Genomic DNA, 13831 nt, shown 5'->3' with positions numbered 1-13831 from the left:
TCCTTTCTTCTTAATCCTACATCCTGCATCTTTTACGTCTTTTTCATTCAAATGAAAGAGATGTCAGTTGGCCTCCTCTTTCATCTGCAGTGAAGATGTTCTTCTGAGTGGTAGGGGAGTCCTTCAGCTAATCTTCTTTATGTGCTTGTGAACGCTCACAAGGTTTTCAGCACTAAAAGCTAGGCAAACAAAAATAGTATAGTCTTCATCTGTTTGTAGTCTTAACATATTTTAATAAGGTAGATGCACATACAAAAATCTTAGCATTTTCAGGTTTAACTACATTTTATTTGCTGTTATGTGGATGAAAATTGACTGCCATTAATGCTATGCTAAACCAGATTGGTAAACTGTAGAAGAACATCCCACCAGACTATAAATTTTTCCTCTCCTTTTGTAATGACGGAATTAAAGAATTATTTCTGAGAGGTTTTCATGATTTAAAAATATCCACAATTTCCTCCTATTAATAACAATAGTTTATACTGAAAACAAACTGATTAAACCACTAAAGGTAATGGATCAGCTAAACATACTAACAAATCTGTGAACGTCTTTAGGAGGAATACAAACGGAATTTGGGAACTTATTTTGATCTACATAATTTTTAATCATGTTCACCAAAAAGTAGTAAATAATAATGGTTTTATCATTACTACGAATAGATATTTTTGCCATTTAATTTGGGAATTCAGTTTGAATGCAAAAATCAGAAATCTATAAGCAATTTCTTCCAGTTGTGTAGTATGCCAGCTGCAGCATCTCCAAGAGTTTGTGTGGCCCAGGGACCCTAGTTTGATGGATTGTGGAGGGAATGTGATTTTCAGGCCGCTTAGCTATCGTTGGCCCCAGGGGAACAGCTCTGCACCAACCACATTCCCCTAGATGCAAATCAGGAAAGGTGTATAGTGCACCTTCTTTTTCAGCAGTGGCATGGTCTTTGGCTGACTAAAGTAATCCATGAAACTGTACACTAAGCGATTTCATGGCACCTGACCTTAAATGTAGAGCGCAGATTTGCAGTAGCGGTGTTTTCTTCACTTCAGTCTTTCCCTTCATCGATCATTTCAAGCTCTCATCCACCCCTGATTATGGAAACTTTAGTGGCAGGGAGAGACCGAATTGTACAATGGGGGGAAATGGGAGGTGGGGGGTGAAGGAAAAAAAAAAAATATTGTTATAGTCCATAATTGTTGGTGTCAAGATTATTCAGACCTAGCGTGTGAGTTTATTTCCCACCATTTGAATCTAATACAAATCATTATTTTTAAAAATCCAGTGTGGCCACATTTTTTGCGCGTGTGTTGACTTGATGGTTTTATATTTTATGTGCATGTTGACTTAGATAAGCTGCCAACGGACAGAGGAAAACTAGTGATGGAGCATATCTTCAAACTGCAAGAGTTCTGTAACAGCATGGTTAAGCTTTGCCTAGATGGATATGAATATGCATATTTGAAAGCAATCGTCCTCTTCAGTCCTGGTATGTAATTATTCCAAATGTAAAACTTTAAAGTATGCTATTTTTTGCCCTATAACTTCTGCCTGTGTCATTATATGCAGTTACTGTCACCTGTGGATTTACTGCCTCACTTGTGAGGAATTTTGGAAGGTGCGTAATGAGGACTGTTAGGAAGAGGAGAGTTAATCTTTTAATGTAAAGAGTTGAATGCTACTTTGGAGACTAAAGTTTTACTCTTGCCTCTGCCATTAATTTTTTTTTATTATTATTATGTCTTTATTTATTGCTTTTAATTCTGTGCCTCCTTTCTGGAGTACTTTTTCTGAGGACCGTCAGTTTAATTTTCAGAAGTGTTGCTCTTGCACGTCTAGCTGAGGTGGACTGAAGTTGGGTTTTTAATGTATGAAAGACTATCTCTCTGGGCATCAATTCTCACGTACAAAATTACAGAAAATTACCTATCACCTCACGTCACATAGGTATTTTGAAAATAAGTATTACATATAGCATTTCGGGTGAATGAACACAGCAAACATTCCCTTATATTATTATTTCTGTCTTCTGAACAGTATATGCCTAATGTGCTCCAAGTAACATTACTGTACATAACATTAGACAGCAAAGATAAAATAAAATAATGATTATTTTTTCCTTCTGGGAGATTAGTCTACAATATGGAGAAAGAAGAGTCTGGTTATGATAGAGATAGAGAGTGAGTAGTTAGATTATGCAACGCATATACCTGGACTGTAGAAAATTACAAAATTAATTTTATTTATTCGAAAATTGTAGAATTAACTTTTTACTAAAGGCATTCAGATATTATATCAGTATATTGCAGCTCTTAGATCGTTCAGAATTTAGGAATTTAATATAAAACCAAAACTAAATCCTTTGATAAAAGAGAAATCTATAAACCTCAAGTACTTTCTGTATCTCCCGGAATTTTTCAGTCACGTTTAGAAAGTAAACCTTCAGTCACCCCATTTTGCATTAGAAGGTTTTAAAAGCATCAACAGCTTCCATAATCCTCGGTACTCTGCCTTTTTTAGATGCTGATGTCCCATAGAAAAGATCAGAGCAAATCTTAAAAAGCTGTCTGAAGCTCAGTGACCTGCCACCCTACCCCACCCCACCCCCCCATCAGTAGTTTAGGATATGGAGGAGAACTGGGTATTCGGTTCTTGACAGTTCTGTAGATTTATTAGATCTGTGAAGAACTTTATTTTTCCATTCAGATGCAGCTCACCGTTTCACAGAAAAATTAGTTGAGGTGAGAAAATCTTTTGGAACTTGGACACTTCCAAAATGTAAATTTTAAGCAGGTTTTCTAATATATATATATATATATAAATAAAAATAATTGTGAGGTTCTTGCTTTGCAATTTCCCTTATATTTACATCATCTTTTATATATATATATATATATATAGTATCTACAAGGAGTAACCACATCTCTCGCTCAAAGTGGTGGCATCAGCATGAGCAGGAGTTCATGGTACTCATCTAAGTGCACAACAGAACCCTGCATGTCTTCCATTGCTTTTTTTGTTATATTGCATTAATGGAAGACTTCCGAGATGAAAGACATTCTTGCAATTAAGAGGCAGTAAAGGAGTATCAGAACTTTCCAGGAAGGATGATAAATTCCTAGAGGATATTCCAGTGATACTCTTCTATTGTGGATCAGTAAGGAAAATCAGATCCTGAGTGGTTTTGCTATAGAACGTAATCCCACTGTCAGTCCTCATGACTAGCAGAATCTTTCATGGTTTTATGTATTTGCTTCTACAGTCCACTGAATTACAGGAACGATTTCAGTTTTCTGATAAGCAGTACCCACCGTGAGTTTAATTGCAATAGTAAGAGCATTTGAAAAGGTTTGCAGTTTTTCTTTTCCGCTGAGGACTGAAGAGTTGCATGGACTTTTCACCATTATTTCAGAAGAGGCAAAGACTTCCTTTAAGAGGAGGGAGGGTGGGTGTTTGCTTGTTTAATTTTAGTAGATAATGCTTGCAGGAGATGTAATTCTCCTTTAGGTGTTACTTAGCCCAAAATAGTCCTTTCATGGCATTCCCATACTCAGAACTGGTGCAGGTTGCTCCAGGAAAGAAAAAAAAAAAAAAGATGAAAGAATGTCTGCTAGGATTTATGAGAAGATCTGTTGGCCTGTCTGAAGAAATCAATCCTGTTAGACGCCAGAAAATACTTCTCTAGGAACCTCACACTTGCAAAGCAATATTTACTTATTTGTTTAGTCTGAAGTTAATTTGTCTCCTTCTGATTAGATTTGACAACACAAAAGGTAGAAGGAAAAATATCTTGGGAAAAGACTATATCCAGTCACGTGATTGAGATTACTTTTCTTAGCTGACATGCTTTCAGGATCACATTCTTAATGACGTGAAGATGCTTTAATGGCAATGTGTTGTCAATATTCTAGATCCTATGAGCCATGTAACAAAATCTTCATATACCTGAAAGTCACGTTCAGTACCTTGACCAGAAAGAATGTTCTGGCAGTGATTCAGAGGCCAGAAATTACAATTTCAGGGATTTTACTGCTCTGCTACAGGATGGCGCTGGGCTGCACATGCAGCAGAGCCCTAAGGTAAGAACATCTGCTTTAGCAAATCTGCTGATTTGCTGTATTCCATAGCTGGAGACTTCAAAATTACTGAAAATCATCTGTGCCAAGCCAGCTGTTTGACTGTCACAAGACAGCCTTGAGCAAGGAGATGAGCATAAAGGGAGTGCCTGGAAGACTTTGCATCTTTATAAATGGCTACTAGTGTACTAGCGGTGATCTTCAAACTACTGCTTTTGGAAGTTGACTTCTGTGTTTCTGACATTGCTCTAAAAGCATCATCATGAAGTGATGCATATTGCATGTCAACAACAACCCTTCAAAATGCGTTGCTTCTTTATGAACTTGTTAACCTCTTGTCCTCTGCATAAATTTGAAATCACGCTTTCAGAATGACTGAATCCTATATAGGACAAAATACTCCTCTGTGAAATGATGTGTTCAGGGAGTCCAATGTATCACATAACTGCTAAATTGCTCTGAAAGCTCCTCTTTCTGCAGAGCTAGACCAAAAACTCCTGGGTTTCTTAATAGAAGGCCGTATATTTGGAGAGGAGGAGGGACTGCTAGAAATAATCTTTTATCTGACATAATTTAGCAGGTCATTTATGATCCCATTTCTGAAAAATAAAAATCTACATGATTTGCCATGCTACTATGACAGTAAAATATTTACATTAAGATAGATGGATAATAAAAATTACGGACCATGTAAAATGTTCAGAATTACCAGATAATTTCCAAATGTGTCTTGGCAGTTAGGTTAATATCCTTTCATTTTAGCAAGATTTACATTTTAAGTGTTTAGATCACTGCTAAAAATTATGTTTGGCACGTTTGAAAATTGTACACCAAACAGTTGAAAAAGAATGATCTGCTACATATCTTCTACAGTTCCAGGAAACAAATGGTTCATAGCCTTTTAGTCTGCGTTTTCAACTGATCTTAATTTTACAATATTCCAATAAATGTCAGTGTATTGAAACAATGCTGTTCCACTGCTACACAGAGAACAGAGCTGTATCATCAAGACTGATGTAAACATTGCAAGCACTGCATTTATTTGAACTCTTCAAAATGTCTGGTTGTATTTATAAAAAACTAAGTAAAACATAACCACAGAGGAAAAGAAATAGAAGGAGGTAAAGCAGAGTCCACCACTAAAACTGTGAAGTTGCTGCAGCTACCAAATAATGATTTCAGTATGCTTACAATTAGATAATCTGTATGGATTTTAGTGCGTCTTATATAAAACAGATATAACAACGTAGAGTGGGGTTTTTTTCAGATCACCCAGGACTAGAAAATGTGGTACAGATTGAGAAATTTCAAGAAAAGGCTTACATGGAGTTCCAAGACTATGTAACAAAAGCATATCCGGATGATACTTACAGGTCTGTAAACTTTTAGGCTTGATTGATTCTCTTTTCAGAGCATTGGTAATACTGATTGTACAGTATTTCTTGTAATAAATATGTACATTTTCTTCTTAGTTCCTTAAAGGTAAGAAATTACCTTTAGATTATTTCAAATACTATGCATGTACTCATACATATTATTTATCTGCTCATTTGTTATTTTTAAAAAAATGAAATATTGGAAATAAAATAAATATTTTTAATGTTTTCATTTTGAATTGCATGTGCTTGGAATATTTCCTTGCTTAGTCTAAGTCCAAACATTATACAGTCCATGTAATTGACAGGCATATCCACATTTTTTTGTACTGTTGAAGACATGACTGGACATAAATTTAATACTCTACTGATTTAAATATTTAAGCCTTTCATGAACTAGGTATAGCGAATTTTGACTAGTATTGCCCTTTGTTCATTTTTTCTCTTCTCTTACTGTTAACACGATTGTGAATAACACTAAAATCTGTGACCACAAGTAACACTTTTTACCAAACTTATTTTCCAGACTGTCTAGACTTCTCCTCCGATTGCCTGCTCTTAGGCTGATGAGTGCTGCCATCACCGAAGAGCTATTCTTTGCAGGACTAATTGGAAATGTTCAGATTGATAGCATCATCCCATACATTCTGCGAATGGAGACAGCGGACTATAACTCTCAGATAATTGGTCATGCCGTATAAAAGTAGCAGTCAAGGATTCCGTACCATGGCAGTCATGGTGATGTAAATGCATACCCTGTCTCCAAGAGATGGCAATAAGCCTTCCCATGCACCTTTCCAAAGAAGGCTAATATTCCTCCTTTCCAGTACACTTGGGAAACGTGGTGGAGTGTATTAAGGAATATAGGATCGCTTCCTATTTTTCACCTGATCTCCAAGGACTTGTAAATTATCTTGATATCTGAAGAAAGTCAAGAATTGTCCATCCTATTTTTGTAGATAGATGAACTTCGAATATTTGTTTATGAAGTCCAGGCTTGTGAAGAAACTGAAGAAGCTTTGACTGAACTAAGGTATCTCAACTTAGTTTGATGTTTTAGACAAATAAATTAACTTTCCTCTCTGAGTTGTGTTTTCAGTGTTTTGCTAATAGTTCTTTCTCACTGATCAAGTGGAAAATACATGATCAAACATCCTGAAAAGGCCAGTGTTTCCATGGAAACAAGACCATTATAATCAAACTTAGTTTTTCCTGTTGTTTTGAAGAGAGGTTTGTTTCTTATTGAGTGAAACGCTGGACACCATTACAAGTGCAGAGGAAGTAGAGGAAGTTCACATTTTAAAATATTCTGATGATACATTGATGCAGTTGATCAAACATGAAGCAGCAAAGGGTCAGTACTGACTGGTTTGTGGATGCAAAGGAATACTGTGTTGTAGTATTATGTCTTGCTAGACATCAGCTGTTTTATACTATGAAAAACTAAAAGAGAAGTGTATGCTGCAGGTATTCAAAGACAGCATCCTCCTGTTTTTTCTGGTCTCAGAAGTTAAAGCTTTTTCACACTACCCCTCCCTCTTTCATACTCAGTGCACAACCATGGAGGCATTCTAGATGCCTCTTAACTTGTGTTCATGTCTGTATTTTTTTTATTGTTGTTAGCCTTTGGCTATGTAGTTCTCTTTTCCAACCAGTCTTATATGATTATTTTTTAAATTTGAGTTTGTCAAATCCAGTGCCCCTCCCTATGGGAGCAGAGACTCTGCTGCTTTTCCTTTCCGTATTAGAAATGGGTCTAGATACTTCATGTATGTTGCCTGAATCATACTCCATAGCTCCATCTAAGGATGGGTTTAAATGTTTTCCTATCTTGAGGCATGTGCCTCACTGGCAAGTAACACTGACATATGGCTGCTTCTTGCTTCCTTTGCAACGGGAAGTTATACGTCCCAAGCACATTTAATACCCGTTGCTTAAAATGGAATATCCTAGTAAAATTGGTGGTCTACCTCTGACACTAGGATTTAGGGTTATCTAAATCTTGGATCAAAGCCAAGTTCTATTTGTTGTGGACCTTCTCTTTGTCTGGCAACACTGGGTGAGGAAGAGCCTCACAATTAAGAAACACATGGTTGCGCCAGAAATCGTTTAGCCAAAACATCAGCTTAAACAGGGGCCTTTGCCCACTCTGCAGTAGTAGCTCCAAGGCCCCCCTAATACCAAGAGGTTACTAGATGAGGCTTGAGTGAGTTCTGTAGTTTTTCTCAGCACCTGAGGACCTCAGTCAGCCAAAAAGCATCAGAGAATTGCCTCTGAGACTGAATTTCTGTGTTCTTTTCAATTCCACTAACTGAGCTGCTTGGATCTTCCTCTGCCCAAGCTCTGTAATCAGAAGTTGTACTGCAGGATCAGTCATATCCAGTACCACAGACCCAAGCACTCAGTGCTGAGGACCCCTGATGGGATGGAACCATCCCCACTGCTCTGCCATGGCACTTACTGACTTGCTGTAGGACAGCCTTCAGTGTTGCAGCTGGCCATGGCAGCCGAGCTCTTCCCACATTCCACCTTTCAAAGGGCGCAGCATTCAAGCTCTTCATCTGTGTTCCCTGGAGAGCAGTATGAGGACTACTTCTCTATCTCAGGAGGTATGCAACTCATCAGCAGGGCTTATGGAAATAGGAGAGACAGTTGCAGCCAATATGCTGTGCTTGTTCTCTCCCCAAAGGTTAGAAGCCCACCTTGCTATCTGTAGGACCAAGATGCAGATGGGAAGTCTGTCGTTCTTCAGTTCAGCTCTCCTTAGAAATTCTGACCCTGCTTTCTAGCCCTGTGCTATCCCAAACCCACTTTTGGCCCTGACAGGCATGGGAGATTTACAGTCCTCTGTCTTAAACCTTTTAAGGAAGCCAACAGCACATTACTCCTGAATATTTTGGAGATAATTTCCCAGACATTCCAATATTCTTGGAAGAGATTTATTCCAACATTCTCCAAATTCATGTAACCCAGATAACAGTAAGATAGAAATAAAAGCTAGTTTTCCCTCTAAATGCAGTACATGGTGCAAATCTCTCTCACATCCTTGCAGAAATCTTTTACTCCATAGCTTGAGCCTCAGGTGTGATAGGCACTTCTTTGTTTACAGATGGCCAAAAGATTCAGCTGATGCAGCCTCTCGAATGGTACTGTCCAGAAACAGTCCTGTCTTCAGAAACAGTTGAGAAAATACCACTGTTTCTACAGATGTAAATCTTTAGTGATTGAATCCCTCAGCTCATACGTTTTTATCATAGAACAGCCCAGGTTTGAAGGCACCTTGAAAGATCATCCAGTCCAACCTTTTGTGGGAAAGGGAGCCGAGAGGAGATGATCTAGCACCTTGTGCAATCGCATGTTGAAAACCTCCAGTGATGGGGACTCCACCACATCCCTGGGGAGGTTGTTGCAGCGGTTGATTGTTCTCAGCATAAAAAAATTCTGCCTTATATTGAGATCTCTGAGACTTTTCAAAGTTTATAGACACTGGCCTTGCACCAATGTCAGCCACTTCTTTTAATACCCCAGGGTGGATTTCCTCTGGGCCCGTGGATTTATGTGGGTTGAGCCCTTGCAAGAGAGCCCTGCAGACCAGCCCTTCCTCCACTACCGGTGGGTCGACACACACATTGTCATAGCTACTTGATCCTGTGCTCCGTGGTCCAGCTATGCTGGTAAAGACAGAGGCAGAGAAGATGCTGAGAACCTCTGCCTTGTCAGCACTATTAGTGAATAGTTTCTCTGCCCTGTTCTGCAATGGGTCTGTGTCTTCCCTGTGCTTTTGCTCACATATCTGAAGAACCCTTTCTTGTTCTTGACATCTTTGACCAATTTCAATTCTAGCTGAGCCTTCCTGACTGCACCTCTGCATGCCCTAACAAGGTTCTTGTAGTCCTTGATGGGTATTTAGCTGCCTTTCCATAACTGGTATGCTTCTTTTTTGCCTTTTTTTCTTTTTTCTTTCTTTTGTTTTGGAGGAGGTGGTCTCAGAACCTTCTTTTCTCTGGATTTCTGTTTTTGCTTCCTCTTCGTGCCCTAGTCTGTTTGACTATAATTTAGCTTACTTCAGTAGCACGTGGACTGCCATAACCACTGACTGCTGGGTCAAGGCTACTTTCTTAGGATGTGTCAACTCAAAAACACAAGGACCTTGGTCATGTTTCATATCAGGTTGTTTAAATTCAGGTGTTTGAAACATGTCCTTGCTGTTCTTTTTGATGCCCATCCCCTCTGCTGGGCAGCAGAAGATCTAAATCCTGATGGCTGACTTTTCCCCCTCCCATACCTTTTACTGTTCTTTTCCTGGCAAATCCCTTGGACTTCATCTGGGATTTCTGCCAGGTCGCCAAATCAGGTAATTTACCCATCCATGTTTTTCTTTTTAAATCCTGTATTTTCAGGTCTTGAGATTTCCCTTCACATGTTGTATAGCAATGAATATTGTCTTCTGATTTGCATGGGATGGAGACTTACAGATTATCTTTAATCTAGTTCTGTTGACCAGCTGAGAAATCAAACAGGAGAACTATCTCCAGACTGGGTAATGGACTTTATTACCTCTCTTGAACAGTATGGTTGAGTCACCATCAGTAATCAGGATATACTGTAAAAGTTCTCAGACTACATTTGAGGCTTTGCTCAATAATATCTGTTTCGTATCTTTGCAAACTGGACAACTAGTTCAAGAAATCTTCAACCAAAGAACCAAGAAGTCTCTGCCAGCCACCTTTTTCCAAGAATACTGGGACACTTAATTGTCTGTGGTGTGGCCATCTAGATGGATATGCACATAAAGAAAAGTAGCTTATCTCAAAGAGATTCTAGCAACTTGTGCGTTATCCATATATGTGATAACCATATACCCTTCTCCCTTGCTGTGTGTGTCTGACAGAATATTATAAGTCTATCCCTGCTGTCAAGTCAAGGAAAAGGGAGAGAGGTGAGTACACACCCACAGTATTGTGAGGGCCAAAAAAACCCCATTTTTTGATCTTGGACACCTCTGATGTTTGGACCTCTATAGAGCTAAATGTGCATACACACACAACGCATTGCAAAGAGCTCTGGCTACTGGTAAGTAACCTTTTTTTCCCCAAAGTTTTCTTACATTTTTTCATAATAATAAATTTTCATCATAAGTTCAGTAATGATTTAAAGGTAGGGTGCAGCTGCTCTGTGCTGCCTGGCAAGTGTCAGCTCTCTACAAGCTGGATCCCATACTACAAGTTGTTGCTTCAGTGTTACTCACTTTGCTCATCAAGGTCTTTCATTAATCATTTAAAAAATAATTTCATTAATTATTCTTAAACTATAAATTCATGCTTTTCATAAGGAAGGAGGCATAACTGTGTTTTCTCAGGAATGGGAGCTTTAAAACAGGCAAATGAATACAGGGATGAACATGTTTTTTCCTTATTTCTGGATGTTAACTATTGCAGTCATCTCAGAATAAAGCAACAGCTCATGGAAAGGTTAAACAGTGAAGTTCTGGGTTTTGTTGTTTGTTGATTTTTTCTTTCAGGATAGCTGCTGCTCAGTTAAATGGAGCATATTAAGTTACCTTCAGCTCAGGCCCTTAGTGTTTCCAACAGCTATTTTTTATGATGACATGATCTCACATTACCACCTGCGTGATTTATTGTCATTTATAGTCTTGTGAATAAATGTTCTTTGCTACTGAATGAAAGGCTGGCTAATATTACTAGTTTTTTTCATGCTGTTCAGTAACACAGTTAATCAGCTAACAGAAATGTGAATATTGAAGCTCACTCCACCATGGATGTTAAAATATCTCATTATTTTTATGACCTCTTCCTTTCACCTTTAATTTTTCAACTTTTTGATCTTCATCAGCCTGACAGTTTTCATACCCAATCAGGACTTAACCAAACTGTGGCATTTACTAACCAAAAAATAAGAAGTCTCTTTGCCATTGAAAGGACAAGTTTCATTTCAACAGCTTTAAAATCTTCAATGTTAAGAGCAAGAAAAGTCATTTTAATATAAATCACGTGAAAAACAATGTTACACATTTTAGAATCCTGTCATTTAAAGACAGGAGCAATGTTACAGATAATAAGCTTACTAGTTCAGACATTTTTCATGAAAGTCTATGTTGTACATGTATACATGGGTTGAGGTTGCTTGCTTCATACTGGTAAAGTTCCTGGTGCAAATAATTGTTATAAACTGTTTTCTGAAGTACATTCATTGCAATACCTTCTGCCGCTAGGAACTTACCTGACCATACGTTTATTCTCTTTGTGGGATCTTCAGTGTCAGTGAAAGTCAGTCTGTTCATTTTGAAACTGGTCTGTTAATTTTGTACAGCCTCTGTGGTTTGCTAGTACATCAGTTTTAGCATAAACATTACAATGTCACTGTAGCTGTTTTGTTGTTGTATAAAAAAATCATTGTAAATGTCTTGAAACCTGGCTAAATTGGTAAATTCTATTTTGGCTGTATTTTTTAAAATAAATTGTAACTTTCTATTCTAGAAAACAATTGCAATAACCTATTACTTTGTTAGTGTTTTATATGGATTGACTTACAGACCTAAAACAGTGTAAAACAGTTTGTGGATCTTTCACACTTCTATTACACAATGTAGTATTGTCGATTATATTCAGTCTCTGGGATTTGTGATAGCTGCAGTATCTTGCTGTTTGCTAACCTTTGTTGCTACTAACCCTTTGTTTCCATGCTTACTACTTTCTGGCCTATGAATTTGGAAATGTAATAATTTATTATAAAATTTAAGTTACCAATGTTTTGCTTTTTAAAACACTTCATAGAAATATGTATTGTAATGAACCCTGATCAGAGATCTTCATGTCATTTAATGCAGTAGTGTATATTTGGAAATGATTATTTGATTCATTATGGATCAGTTTTAGGCTGGAAGTTAGAATATGGTTGAATACAGGTTTTTTTCTCTTTTGAAAGAAATACAGACTTCAGGTGTTCAGGTTTAATTATCTCAGTTTTAAATATTACTGGATAAATAACGAATTTATTCATGTTTAAAATTGTGAAATTATCAGAAATGTTGGTCTATTCCAGAATTGCAGTGTAATTTTTTTTAGTCTTGTCTTCTATTGTAAATGAATGTGGCATTTGCATGAAGGTGCAGATAACCCAGAATAGCATCCCAAATGAGAAACGAGCTACCATTCTTTCCATGTTTAAATTCTGAAATGTTTTTATCATGAAGTGTCGTGGTTTAACCCCAGCTGGCAACTAAACACCATGCAGCTGCTCGCTTGCTCCTCCCCCTCCCAGGAGAATCGGGGAAAAAAAGTAAAGCTCTTGGATTGAGATAAAGACAGTTTAATAGGACAGAAAAGGGAAAATAATAATAGAATACACAAAACGAGTGATGCATGGTGCAATTGCTTACTGTCTGCTCACTGATGCCCAGCCCGTCCCCGAGCAGCGATCCCAGCTCCCCGGCCAGCTCCCCACAGTTTATATAGCGAGCATGATGTCATATGGTGGGGAATAGCCCTCTGGCCAGTTTGGGTCAGCTGTCCTGGCTATGCTCCCTCCCAGCTTCCTGTGCACCTCCTCACTGGCAGAGCATGGGAAGCTGAAAAGTCCTTGATTTAGTATAAGCACTGTATAGCAACAGATAAAACATCAGTGTATTATCAATATTATTCTCATACTAAATCCAAACCACAGCACTATAGCAGCTACTAGGAAGAAAATTAACTCTATGCCAGCCGAAACCAAGACATGAAGTAAATTAATTAGCCACTGACACACTACAGAGAAAATGTTTGTAAGGTGCACTGGTAAAAGATGCAATGAGTTTACTAATTATGAGAGCTGGAAATAAGCATTTAGAGTCTCTTCCCCATCAAAACTTACTTCAGGCTCTCTCTTGCCTGTTTTAAAAACTTACCTTTCACAGTACTTAGAATCACAGTATCACAGAATGGTTTAGGTTGGAAGGGATCTTCAAATATCATCTAATCTAACCCCCTGCCATGGGCAGGGACACCTCCCACTAGACCAGGTTGCTCAAAGCCCCATCCAGCCTGGCCTTGAACACTTCCAGGGATGGGGCATCCACAACTTCTCTGGGCAGCCTGTTCTGGTGTCCCACCACCCTCATCGTATAGAATTTCTTCCTTCTCCTTTCCAATCTAAATCAGCCATCTTCCAGTTTAAAACCATTACCCCTTGTCCTGTCACTACAGGCCCCAGTAAGAAGTCTTTCTGCATCTTTCTAATAAACTCCCTTTATATATTGGACAGCTGCAATAAGGTCTCCCCGGAGCCTTCTCTTCTCCAGGCTGAACAACCCCAACTCTCTCAGTCTGTCCTCAAAGGAGAGGGGTTACAGCCCTCTGATCATTTTTGTGGCCCTTCTCTGGACCT

At 38.3% G+C, this 13831-nt stretch overlaps 1 protein-coding gene across 5 annotated transcripts in view; it reads left to right on the top strand.

Annotated features, from left to right (window-relative positions):
• The window catches only part of NR2C1 (nuclear receptor subfamily 2 group C member 1), a 52315-nt gene extending 45783 nt beyond the window's left edge, over positions 1-6532 (top strand). For 4 of the 5 annotated variants that reach the window (XM_074575257.1, XM_074575234.1, XM_074575244.1 and 1 more), the window contains 3 exons: positions 1346-1483; positions 5338-5443; positions 5973-6532. In XM_074575257.1, coding sequence (XP_074431358.1) covers positions 1346-1483; positions 5338-5443; positions 5973-6147 — 419 coding nt within the window. In that variant the 3' untranslated portion in view covers positions 6148-6532. Of the gene's footprint in view, positions 1-1345; positions 1484-3905; positions 4074-5337; positions 5444-5972 lie in introns of all 5 variants that reach the window. The other variant, XR_012585550.1, reaches the window with a different exon arrangement.
• The last annotated feature ends 7299 nt before the right edge of the window (positions 6533-13831 follow it).

This window comes from Larus michahellis, chromosome 1 (genome assembly GCF_964199755.1).
Source record: "Larus michahellis chromosome 1, bLarMic1.1, whole genome shotgun sequence".
NCBI classification, from domain to species: domain Eukaryota; kingdom Metazoa; phylum Chordata; class Aves; order Charadriiformes; family Laridae; genus Larus; species Larus michahellis.
Note: the sequence above shows the minus strand (reverse complement) of the source record. Positions and strands in the feature narration are given on the sequence as shown.